Here is a 13,387-nt window from a genome sequence, read left to right on the forward strand (position 1 = left end):
CACAAACACACTCACAAATGCACAGGGATTGCAGCAGCAGCGTGAGATGGAGATCTCCGTTGCATGTATGAGTGCCTATTGCCGGTGAGTGCAGGAACGGCAGCGGATGAGTGTCAGTGATGCTTGAATGAGGTGAAAGAGAGAGAGAGGCAGACAGAGAGAGAGAAGGAGGGAGGACATCATTGTGGACCTTATGGGGTTGGAGGCTGTTTTTATTCTATCCTGAATCCTGAGCCGGTGTGCCACAACTATTCCAGCTGTCACTGCTGACTCTTTGGTCCCCTATCCTCTCTCTGGACGGAGCTCTCTATGCCACTACATGAATGGATATGCACCAGCTCAGTGGGAGATCTCTGCTTTCTCATCCTTTGCTCCATTGATTTGTTTCTCAAGGTAAGTGTTTAACCCTTAAGTCTGTATAGTAATAACGATAGGAAGTTAATGTAGAAACATTGGAGAATCTGCACTTAGTTGCAGTTTATCAGCTTTGATTTGTCAAGATACAGCAGGTGCCTGAGTGGTTTGAATGTCTGTACTGTATTTGTGGTGATATACTATAGTGGTGTATGTTTGGTTGCTTTATTGTCTAGACGCTGATATGTGGGAGGGGGGTGCATCTCTGCATTCTAGCCAAGCAGTAAAAGGCTCACGATTTATCTGGAGAAAGCAATGATGTTGTCTTTATGTTATCTGTTTCAGTTTTGGCTGATACTATCTGATTCCCTGTTTAGAAAGTGTAATGAACAGATTACTGAACAAGGAAATGTTCAGATGAATATTCAGTTAGAATTGATGTATTGATTTAGTCTTGTAGCATTGATCAATTGTACTTAAGCCTTAGCCATTATTGCTCTTTTGAATGTATTAAACAGATGAGGTGATCATGTGGTCCTCTGTAGCTCAGCTGGTAGAGCATGGCGCTTGTAACGCCAGTGTAGTGGGTTCGATCCCCGGGACCACCCATACGTAAAAATGTATTCACACATGACTGTAAGTCGCTTTGGATAAAAGCGTCTGCTAAATGGCATATTATTTAATCATTGACATTATTTTTAAGGATATCAATGATACTGCTCAAGTGCTTGTGACAGTGAGATATAATGGGTGTTCAGTGTTGAACACATACCATAGCTACAGTATTGCTGCTGAAAATACAGTGAGTATCATGGGCGATGGATGTGTTCCTCAAGGCTTCATGTGACGAGGATCCCACCCGGGACTCGCAACTTATCATGAGTAATGACGTGTGATCTTGACGCCCCCGGCAGGGCACTGCATCACATAGAGGGCAGATCAGCTCTCTCTCTCTCTCTCTCTCTCTCTCTCTCTCTCTCTCTCTCTCTCTCTCGTTTCATAGTCATCCAACCCCCCCCTCCTCGTTTATACCTGGTGCTGACATGCGTCCTTTGTCCACATTCTGATTGTGCCCACATTTTTGGGCAGGTGTAGATGATTAAAAGACGCAGTGTGATCTGATTGTGATGAGATCTTCCTAACCACCTCCGGAGGTAGTCAGGGACCCATTGTATCTGGATATCAATCAAGTGTGAACAAATCTGGATGGTCAAGCCATTTAAATCATTATGCATATAAATAATTGACAGGTAGCATGTATGGCATCAATAATTGTTAAAAATGAAAATAATAATATCTGTCAAATAATGTAATTACAGGGAGGCAACAGGAAATTTGCTCACAATGTAGACATTTTAATACCATGTGTTGACGCGATACTGATTGGATCATATAGATTAGATCAAAAAACCCACATTAGCGCAAGGTGTAAACGAGGCTTCTGAAACCAGTTCAGAGGGTTTGTTCTCCCCCTGCCTCATTTCAAACCCATCTCTGTCTCTACAGAAACCTCTATCTTAGAAACCAGCTCATGGTGTGCCCAAACCATCTTCTATCCTAGGCCCCCACCTCTGTCTCTATCAGTCTAATTGAATACTCTATTCTCTCTCAGCTCTGTTTATGAGAAACCAACCACTGAGTTCCTTTATCCTTTTCTGTTGTTGGAGCAATTCACATTCTCTTACTCTTTCTTTGAAACATCAGCAGCCATACCCTCGTCTTGCTGTATGAGAAACCAGCTCAGGAAGTGAGTAAACAGGGTGGCTCACAGTAACCTGTAACTATGGTACAATTGGGCAAGGAACAACTACTGTAAGGCAAGGGAACATAAACCAATCTGCCATCTTACTCTCCCCTGCTTCCGGGAAAAACCCCTCAGTTCCCCACAGTTCTCTCTCCTTGTAACCATGTCAATGCGTCAGGTGTAATGCACTTCTCCTTGTCATGGCGATGCTAAACTTACTCTTTGGAGGATCCATTTCATAGCCACTGGCCTTCAGTGAGTAGATGGGGAAATGGAGGCCTTTTAAAAAGCTCCCCTACGCCTCTGTAAAAGAAAGTGCTGTGCAGTGATGAATCTTTGAAGCCAATGTCATAAAGCACACTTTCTCAGGTGTAGCCTGCAGCCCAGCAAGTTACTAACAATTCACCAGACAGACAGAACCAAGATATTAGGAGATGCAGAACTGGGGGATACCTAGCCTATAACTTGGTGGGAATGTCAAAAAAATATATAATGTAGACATGGCGCTTGCAACGCCAGGGTTGTGGGTTCGTTTCCCACGGGGGGCCAGTATGAAAATGTATGCACTCACTAACTGTAAGTTGCTCTGGATAAGAGCGTCTACTAAATGACTAAAAATTTAAATTTAATAATAAGTACCACACATGATCAAGGGATGCTACAGTGTGTAGTATAGTATTCTACAGTATACTACACGATTCTATAGTAAGCACTACACGATCAAGGGGGATTCCACAGTATGGTGTATAGTGTTCCAAAGTATACTACAAAATTCTATAGTAAGCACTACACGACCGAGGAATACTACAGTGTGGAGTATAGTACTCTACAGTACACTACAATTTACTACAGAATTCTATAGTAAGTACAATAATATTCTATAGTAAAATGTAATATTTTTTTATGTGGGGAAGGTCAACGTGATACAATCAACAAGTATGACAATGATAAGAAAACCAATTCTTACAGATGTCCTCACATCACTCACATTATTCTCAAATCACACGTTGTGCAATGGATGGTGAAGTGATTCTGACTCAAAGCATTAGGTAAACTAGCATGGTCTAACAATAGACACAAAGTACCCAACAAAGAGTTATGGCCCCTCCTCTTTTGGCATCCTAGATGGGCTTAAAAAAGGGTGCCAATATGCTATGCAACACACAAATCTGGTGTGTGTCCTCATATATTCCCTATTATTAACTGGGTGGTTCGAGCCCTGAATGCTGATTTGCTGAAAGCCGTGGTACTGTATATCAGACCATATACCACGGGTATGACAAAACATTTATTTTTACTGTTCTAATTACATTGGTAACCAGTTTACAATAGCAATAAGGCACCTCGGGGGTTTGTGTTATATGGCCAATATACCACGACTAAGTGCTATACCAAGGCACTCCGCGATGCGTCGTGCATAAGAACAGCCCTTATCCGTGGTATATACCACACCTCCTCGGGCCTTATTTCTTAATTATCTCTCTGTATAATGGGTTTTTCCAAGCTGGTGTCATGGGGGGATTGGTGCGTTGGGGCAGTGGAGGCTCCTCAGAGGAGCAAGGGGAGGACGATCCTCCTCAGTGAATGAAATAAATAAATAGTGAAACATTAAAAACGTTATCATTTTTAGAAAAAACTATACTAAATATATTTACGTCACCAAATAATTTATTAAAGCACACTGTTTTGCAATTAAGTTATACAGTAGCCTCAACAGCACTCTGTAGGGTAGCACCATGGTGTAGCCGGAGGACAGATAGTTTCCGTCCTCCTCTGGGTACATTGACTTCAATACAAAACCTAGGAGGCTCATGGTTCTCACCCCCTTCCATAGACTTACACAGTAATTATGACAACTTCTGGAGGACGTCCTCCAATCTATCAGAGCTCTTGCAGCATGAACTGACATGTTGTCCACCCATTCAAAGGATCAGAGAATGAATCTAGTACTGAAAGCATAAGCTACAGCTCGCTAGCACTGCACTGTATACAATGTGGGGAGTAGTTGACCCAAAGAGAGAGAAAGACAATAGTTGAACAGTTTTGAACAATTAGATTTCTTCAAAAATGAAGGAGAAGCAATAGAGAGAGAGAGATAAAAAGATGAGAGAGGCCTGTAATTTTCATCATAGGTACACGTCAACTATGACAGACAAATTGAGAATTTCTTTTCTCCAGAAAATCACATTGTAGGATTTTTTATGAATTTATTTGCAAATGATGGTGGAAAATAAGTATTTGGTCACCTACAAACAAGCAAGATTTCTGGCTCTCACAGACCTGTAACTTCTTTAAGAGGCTCCTCTGTCCTCCACTCGTTACCTGTATTAATGGCACCTGTTTGAACTTGTTATCAGTATAAAAGACACCTGTCCACAACCTCAAACAGTCACACTCCAAACTCCACTATGGCCAAGACCAAAGAGCTGTCAAAGGACACCAGAAACAAAATTGTAGACCTGCACCAGGCTGGGAAGACTGAATCTGCAATAGGTAAGCAGCTTGGTTTGAAGAAATCAACTGTGGGAGCAATTATTAGGAAATGGAAGACATACAAGACCACTGATAATCTCCCTCGATCTGGGGCTCCACGCAAGATCTCACCCTGTGGGGTCAAAATGATCACAAGAATGGTGAGCAAAAATCCCAGAACCACACGGGGGGACCTAGTGAATGACCTGCAGAGAGCTGGGACCAAAGTAACAAAGCCTACCATCAGTAACACACTACGCCGCCAGGGACTCAAATCCTGCAGTGCCAGACGTGTCCCCCTGCTTAAGCCAGTACACGTCCAGGCCCTTCTGAAGTTTGCTAGAGTGCATTTGGATGATCCAGAAGAGGATTGGAAGAATGTCATATGGTCAGATGAAACCAAAATATAACTTTTTGGTAAAAACTCAACTCGTCGTGTTTGGAGGACAAAGAATGCTGAGTTGCATCCAAAGAACACCATACCTACTGTGAAGCATGGGGGTGGAAACATCATGCTTTGGGGCTGTTTTTCTGCAAAGGGACCAGGACGACTGATCCGTGTAAAGGAAAGAATGAATGGGGCCATGTATCGTGAGATTTTGAGTGAAAACCTCCTTCCATCAGCAAGGGCATTGAAGATTAAACGTGGCTGGGTCTTTCAGCATGACAATGATCCCAAACACACCGCCCGGGCAACGAAGGAGAAGCTTCGTAAGAAGCATTTCAAGGTCCTGGAGTGGCCTAGCCAGTCTCCAGATCTCAACCCCATAGAAAATCTTTGGAGGGAGTTGAAAGTCCGTGTTGCCCAGCGACAGCCCCAAAACATCACTGCTCTAGAGGAGATCTGCATGGAGGAATGGGCCAAAATACCAGCAACAGTGTGAAAACCTTGTGAAGACTTACAGAAAACGTTTGACCTGTGTCATTGCCAACAAAGGGTATATAACAAAGTATTGAGAAACTTTTGTTATTGAACAAATACTTATTTTCCACCATAATTTGCAAATACATTCATTAAAAATCCTACAATGTGATTTTCTGGATTTTTTTTTCTCATTTTGTCTGTCATAGTTGACGTGTACCTATGATGAAAATTACAGGCCTCTCTCATCTGTTTAATTGGGAGAACTTGAACAATTGGTGGCTGACTAAATACTTTTTCCCCCCACTGTAAGTCTATATTTTTACTTTCACTTTCACTTACTTAGCTGGCGAATGCAGCTAGGTTGTTTAGCCTACTCAAACACCTGGCTCAAACAGAGATGGATAATATGTTAACTAGCTGGCTATGGCTATCCAACACTGGAACGTGTTGGATAGTACGTTTTTGGTTTAATAAATGTATTGCCACCGGGGCCCACCGGTATAACTGCTAAGATGCTTGGTCACAACGATGTAGGCTGTGTGTAGCGGTTAATGGTTAAGATATGAAGGTTTGGCTTGGAAAGGTTTTTTCGCCTGGCCACAGACAGCTGATGTGTTGTGCATTGAAGCCCACAAGCGAACAGAAAAGGTGAGAGGAGGAGAGCGCGCAGATGCAAGAAGGAATTATACAACGAGCAAAGTGGTCATGCTGTTTGTACGTGGCTGCTATGAAAGTGAACTGTGTTTGCGTGTGATCAGGGTTGTATTCATTCCGCCGATTCTATTGAAAAATGTTTCCTAAACAGAAGCAAGCAGAACGAAACAGGGTTAATCATACCTGAATTTGTCCAATAGAAACTCTTGTTTGCAACTGTCGGACTAACGATTACACCCTAGATCAGCTAGATGTAGGCAAGAGTGTGCAAGGCGGTATTGAATGTGTCACTGTCTGTCACCTTGATTACAAAATAAAAAATATCTCGACCTGTACACCTACGTTGTAAACTTTTAATTAAAGGCTAGTTTGTATCAATGGGTATAGGGAAACGTTTAGTATAATGTAGTAGCCTAAACCTATCAATGTTACATTGAGCTGGGTGAATGGAATATGAATGACAGTCATCCAATATGCTTAAACGGCACCAACCGCCACTGCGTTGAGGAATTGGTATGTGGTGTCACAACATAAATATTACGTATTGTTATGATTTGAACATGCCTTGGCAGCAGACAGACAGCAAACAGCAAGTGAGATATGGTCTTCCATTCACTGGCGATATGCATCACGTGTGCTGTGTCAAGGTCAATGTCATTGAAAGTGCTGCTTTGTAAATGGTTGCCGTGTTAGCACAGTCAAAGTCAGGAGCCACTGTAATACCATTACTATACCATTTATGAGAGTGGATAAGCTACAATTTAATCCTATAAACATGCTTGATCAGGAGAGCATGTCAATCATTTATCAGGTCATGTGTAGGACTGTGACACTACACCTCAAGAGAATGTCTCCTGTTAGAAGCATGTTCACATGCTGGAGTTGGAGGCAGAACTGAATATCGTAAATCAGCAATGTTATAGATTTGCTAGCAGGGATAGTGATACATTCATGTATATATAACCAGCCAACTCAGTCCAATGTCCAAAGAACTGACAGAAAACACTAGATAATTATGGAGATGACCACTCAATCATAGCATCTGAAGTGGAGTTTTCTATCTAACATTTTTGTATGAAGAACTGAAGGGCAATTGTAACAGACAACATGGTCTGCCAGAGTACATAAGGAGATTTAAGAGGATTACTTTTGCAATTTTAGAGTCAATGCATTATTCATAATCCCCTGGATGGCTGGGGCCAAAACAGGGAAGGACCTCTGGTCATTAGCAGAGATAGCTAGCCCTGGGAAGTGGGGAGTGAGTAGGAAGAAGAAAGTAACTGGGTATTCAGAGGGGCTGTGGTGGTGACACATACTCAGTTGTCTTTAATATTATCATATGACACTCCAGGTTTGCTCAAGAACCTTAAGGGAATGAGGGATTTTTTTATATACAGTATATATTCTCTATGTGTGAATTACCATTTAGCTTCTTTATATGCTTTGGCTTGTGTCTGAATATAAAGTGAGGAGGACTTGAGAGGACTTTGTATGAATATAGATACAATTTCAATTGTTTGAGATGGCTATTTCCTGGTGTGAAATAATATGATTCGATGGGAATCAGCCTTGAAGCAATGAAAATGTATATCTGTGGAAAGCTTCTGACAAACAACTGAATTTCAAATGTAGCTTATAGAGACATAACAATTCCATCAATCTACCTTTCATAATGTATAATTTCAGTTTGGCATTGCACCATTAATGGATGAGCAATATTTTCACATTCATTAAATAGTGTTTAGATCCGCAATACAACGCAATTGACTTGCAAGACAAGGTTTACCTAGTCATTTCAGGTGTCTGAAGTGATATACAGTTGAAGTCGGAAGTTTATGTTAACACTCAGTTTTTCACAATTCCTGACATGTAATCCTAGTAAAAATTCCCTGTCTTAGGTCAGTTAGGATCACCACTTTATTTTAATAATGTGAAATGTCAGAATAATAGTAGAGAGAATAATTTATTTCAGCTTTTATTTATTTCATCACTTTCCCAGTGGGTCAGAAGTTTACATACACTCAATTAGTATTTGGTAGCATTGCATTTAAATTGTTTAACTTGGGTCAAACGTTTCGGGTAGCCTTCCACAAGCTTCCCACAATAAGTTGGGTGAATTTTGGCCCATTCCTCCTGACAGAGCTGGTGTAACTGAGTCAGATTTGTAGGCCTCCTTGCTCGCACACACTTTTTCAGTTCTTTCCACAAATGTTCTATAGGATTGAGGTCAGGGCTTTGTGATGGCCACTCCAATACAATGTCCTTAAGCCATTTTGCCACAACTTTGGAAGTATATTTACATTTAAGTCATTTAGCAGACGCTCTTATCCAGAGCGACTTACAGTTAGTGAGTGCATATATTTTTTCATACTGGCCCCCCGTGGGAATCGAACCCACAACCCTGGCGTTGCAAGTGCCATGCTCTACCAACTGAGCTACACAGGGCCTAAGTATGCTTGGGGTCATTGTCCATTTGAAAGACCCATTTGCGACCAAGCTTTAACTTCCTGACTGATGTCTTGAGATGTTGCTTCAATATATCCACAGAATTTTCCTTCCTCATGATGCCATCTATTTTGCGAAGTGCACCAGTCCCTCCTGCAGCAAAGCACCCCCACAGCATGATGCTTCCACTCCCGTGCTTCACGGTTGGGATGGTGTTCTTCGGCTTGCAAGCAACCCCCTTTTTCCTCCAAACATAACGATGGTCATTATGTCCAAACAGTTCTATTTTTGTTTCATCAGACCAGAGGACATTTCTCCAAAAAGTATGATCTTTGTCCCCATGTGCAGCTGTAAACCGTAGTCTGGCTTTTTTATGGAGGTTTTGGAGCAGTGGCTTCTTCCTTGCTGAGCGTCCTTTCAGGTTATGTCGATATAGGACTCGTTTTACTGTGGATATAGATACTTTTGTATCTGTTTACTCCAGCATCTTCACAAGGTCCTTTGCTGTTGTTCTGGGATTGATTTGCACTTTCCGCACCAAAGTACGTTAATCTCTAGGAGACAGAACGCGTCTCCTTCCTGAGCGGTATGACAGCTGCGTGGTCCCATGGTGTTTATACTTGCGCACTATTGTTTGTAGAGATGAACGTGGTACCTTCAGGCGTTTGGAAATTGCTCCCAAGGATGAACCAGACTTGTGGAGGTCTACAATTTTTTTTTATGAGGTCTTGGCTGATTTATTTTTATTTTCCCATGATGTCAAGCAAAGAAGCACTGAGTTTGAAGGTAGGCCTTGAAATACATCGACAGGTACACCTCCAATTGACTCAAATTATGTCAATTAGCCTATCAGAAGCTTTTAAAGCCATGACATCATTTTCTGGAATTTTCCAAGCTGTTTAAAGGCACAGTCAACTTAGTGTATGTAAACTTCTGACCCACTGGAATTGTGATACAGTGAATTATAAGTGAAATAATCTGTCTGTAAACAATTGTTGGAAAAATGACTTGTGTCATGCACAAAGTAGATGTCCTAACTGACTTGCCAAAACTGTAGTTTGTTAACAATACATTTGTGGAGTGCTTGAAATACGAGTTTTAATGACTCCAACCTAAGTGAATGTAAACTTCCGACTTCAACTGTAAGTCTCTACTTTCAACATACTGTAGACATGAACTGAATAGAAAAAGGCTTCCCTTCCATCTGTAGTATGAGATACAAAAAAGGTAATAATGTCTAGGCCACAAGGTGAAACATCTGGCAGGATTCCCAATGCATTCAGTTGGCCCTTTTATCAACCCTTGTCAAATGCTATCTGAATATTGTGTGAGTGAGAGGACCTCTCTGACTGAAATACTGACAGACTCTCTTTAAAAAGGGTGGTAATGGGGCATCCTTTCTTCCTTATTTTATTCAGGTAACATTAAGGCTACTGTGGTAGAATCAGTGCTGATAAATCGCCCACATGGTCAGAAGGCAATGCTTAGGCTAATACAGGCTCTTCGAAATATGAATGACTTACATATGATTTTTCTACATAACTTCATAACCTCATTACAATCTGTTTCATTATCAGAAAATTGTGTGGTGCAGTGCTTTGGGTTTTGGACTTATCAGGAGTTTGGGATGAAAAAAACCCAACAAGCATTTTGATGGATTGACTACGTCTCAAATGATTGAACGTGATTGCTTTCAGAGAAGTGACTATGCCATGAAGGGTCTGCCTTTGTGTAGTAACAAACAATGTATTTAGGTTTATTTATCACATAGTGTGTCATCGTATAAAGATGATGAACTAGCTCAGCTCTGATGTGTCCTTTTATCACCATTTCATTCCCTAAAACAGCATTCCATGTTTGTCCGTTGGTAATCAAATCTCTTAAAAATCTCGTACATTATTCCAATGACAAAAACATTATTCAATACAATACAGACCCTTAATATGACAGCTCTGCATATAGAATACCTATAGAAATCTTTATTTGGAATAAGAAAAATAACATAAAAGAAGGTGTGTCTGTGTGTGTGTCATCTGTGACATCAATCGTGATCTTGTATAAATAAAGCTCTGGGCCCGGTTGCATGAAACAGCTTAAGTTGTCTTTTCCATTAAAGTTACCTTAACTTTAAGTCAGTTGCACAAAATATTTAAAGGTGAATTCCCCCCTTAAATTAAATGAAAAAGTTAAGGAACCCCATGATGTCCCTTAACTGTTTAATTTAGTATGGATTTCAATGTAAACGTCATTTGTGGAGGTGACTGATGCTTTCATCTGCCCTGGTTACAAAAGGGAAGCATTAACCAGCTAGCTACTTACCTAAACAATGGAAGGTGCACAATCCATGGCTACGAAGCTAGCTGGCTAGTTAGCTCTCTACTCTGTAAGCTAGCTTGACGTGCTAGAAAGTAATAGAAACAAGTTGAGAAAAAAGTAATTACAATAAATGTGGTTTATTATCTTCTGAAGCAATTTGGTTATCCTGTCTTCATTGTAGAAGTTCTATTTTTCTATCTCACAAAATAAATGTGATCTCTTTGATGAAACATTTAGTCAGTGAATCAGGCCGTCTCCATGGTAACCAGCTACTCTTTCAGCCGTACATGCCTTCAAACTACAGTAAAACCCCTTAAGTATGCTCTTACCTAAGGGAAATTTGAGGGGCTCTATGCAACACCCTTAAACAATTCTCTTAGATAAGGGACAATTATTCCTTAAGGTAAACCCTTAAGGGAAACACTTAAGATGTTTTTTGCAACCGGGCCCTGACAGTCTAGATGTTAGTTGCTCAATGACAGAACAAATGAAATAAAAACTATCTGCTGCCTTCCTAAAGTATATGTACTGTGATTCCACCCCAGCATAATATGACATACACTGTATATTTCTCTCCCTTCTCCCAGAAACCATGGTGAGCAAGGAGAGCAGCAGGGTCATGCTCTCCAACTCAGAGTCAGATTCAGAGACAGGCCCGTCACATAGCTTGGAGGCGCAATATGGTCCTGACGGCAAACAGCAGGTGAAGAAGAGGAACAAAGCCTTACAAGTCCGCTTCAAGGACATCTGTGACGCCCAGAACGAGCAGCGGGCAGGGGGGCGAGGAGCCAGGTCAATTTCCTGTAAAGTGGCATACAGGAAGTACATGGCGATGCCTGCACGGCGCTCCATCCCCAATGTGACTAAGAGCACGGGTGTCCAGACATCACCAGACCTTACGAAACACTACCAGACTTTCCCCTTCGAGCGAAAGAAAGGACACACTATCAAACACACGGCCTTGGTGGAGGACTACAAGGGTCAAAACAATGGATTTTTGAGTGACTTGAAAGGTCAGGAGGAGGCAGTGAGTTTAGAGGAGTGCTCGTCCTCTCAGGGTGCAGGGAAGCATGTGCGGCAGACGAAGGCACTGCTTCACCACAGGGACGACAGCAATGGCACAGAGGATCTGTTATCCGGTGCCAACTGTGTAGACGGACATGCGCGCATGGACCCCTCTCTCCTCACAAAGGACACAGAGTGCTTTGCAAATGACCCAACCTCCAGGGGAGAGCCGGAGAACCAGGCATGTGGCGCAAGGACCAAACACAAAGTATTATCCAAAGTGGATGCGATGGGTGCCAACCATTCCGCCAAACGCCAGCTGGCAAACTGCGAGGAACCCTTACAGGACACAAGGTCAAAGGTCACAAGTCCTGTTGCCTGGAACTCCCTGACGCAAGTGGAGAGTCTAGGCCTAGGGAGTCCGTCGGTGCACTACAAACGCAAGAAGTCCATGCAAACTTATCGACCACAATCTCAGACACTGCCCCACCCCCACAGTGGTGGCTGCTCTGTGGCCAAGGTAAAGGCACATCAGTACCGATCAGGGACTTTACCAGCCCCAAGGACACCACAGCCGGGCCTGGAGGACCAGGCTTGCCCCCCAGGACGGCAGGGTGCCTGCCAGCAGATAGTGCCCTTACCTGGGAATGGTGATATTAAAGGAAAGCTCCAGGCCATGGAAAACCTCATCAGCTCCAGTCAGGAGACCATCAAAGTCTTACTGGGGGTCATCCAAGAGCTGGAGAAGGGCGAGGCTCAGAGAGAAGGGTGAGTTGAACTCATTTATGTCCACCATGCATCAAATGTGTCTAAATTCCTCAAGGTGGGAGTTTGACGCTACTTCTTACTTCACAGGAGGGTCGTTTAACAAATAATATATATATATATTTTGCAGAATTGCATTTTTGAAAATTTTCATGTGCCTTGATTACAAACTCGTTGTAATCTGTAAATATCGATAGAATGTTACATTACGAGCCTAGTTTAGCCAAACCGAAAGCACTGAGCTATATAGGGAGAAAGACAGGATCCTTCCTGGTTAGCCATGATTGGCTGAGATAATGGAGGGGCTAAACATGCCAAGAGATGAGTCCTGATTGGTCTGACATGTCACAGGCTTCTGTCTATAACAGAATGGGGGCTTCCCTGGTCAGTTTATACAGTTGAAGTCGGAAGTTTACATACACCTTAGCCAAATACATTTAAACTCAGTATTTCACAATTCCTGACATTTAATCCTAGTAAAAATTTCCTGTCTTAAGTCAGTTAGGATCACCACTCTATTTTAAGAATGTGAAATGTCAGAATAATAGTAGAGAGAATTATTTCTTTCAGCTTTTATTTCTTTCATCACATTCCCAGTGGGTCAGAAGTTTACATACACTCACTTAGTATTTGGTAGCATTGCCTTTAAATTGTTGAACTTGGGTCAAACGTTTCGGGTAGCCTTCCACAAGCTTCCCACAATAAGTTGGGTGAATTTTGGCCCATTCCTCCTGACAGAGCTGGCGTAACTGAGTCAGGTTTGTAGG

At 42.0% G+C, this 13,387-nt stretch overlaps 1 protein-coding gene across 2 annotated transcripts in view; it reads left to right on the forward strand.

The window, feature by feature from the left end:
- Positions 1–13,387, forward strand: part of LOC121571125 (inhibitory synaptic factor 2A-like) — a 49,712-nt gene continuing 36,325 nt past the window's right edge. For both annotated transcript variants that reach the window (XM_041882434.2, XM_041882443.2), the window contains exons 1-2: positions 1–393; positions 11,438–12,623. In XM_041882434.2, coding sequence (XP_041738368.2) covers positions 11,443–12,623 — 1,181 coding nt within the window. In that variant the 5' untranslated portion in view covers positions 1–393; positions 11,438–11,442. The remainder of the gene's footprint in view (positions 394–11,437; positions 12,624–13,387) is intronic.

Source organism: Coregonus clupeaformis, chromosome 1, assembly GCF_020615455.1.
Source record: "Coregonus clupeaformis isolate EN_2021a chromosome 1, ASM2061545v1, whole genome shotgun sequence".
Classification (NCBI taxonomy): domain Eukaryota; kingdom Metazoa; phylum Chordata; class Actinopteri; order Salmoniformes; family Salmonidae; genus Coregonus; species Coregonus clupeaformis.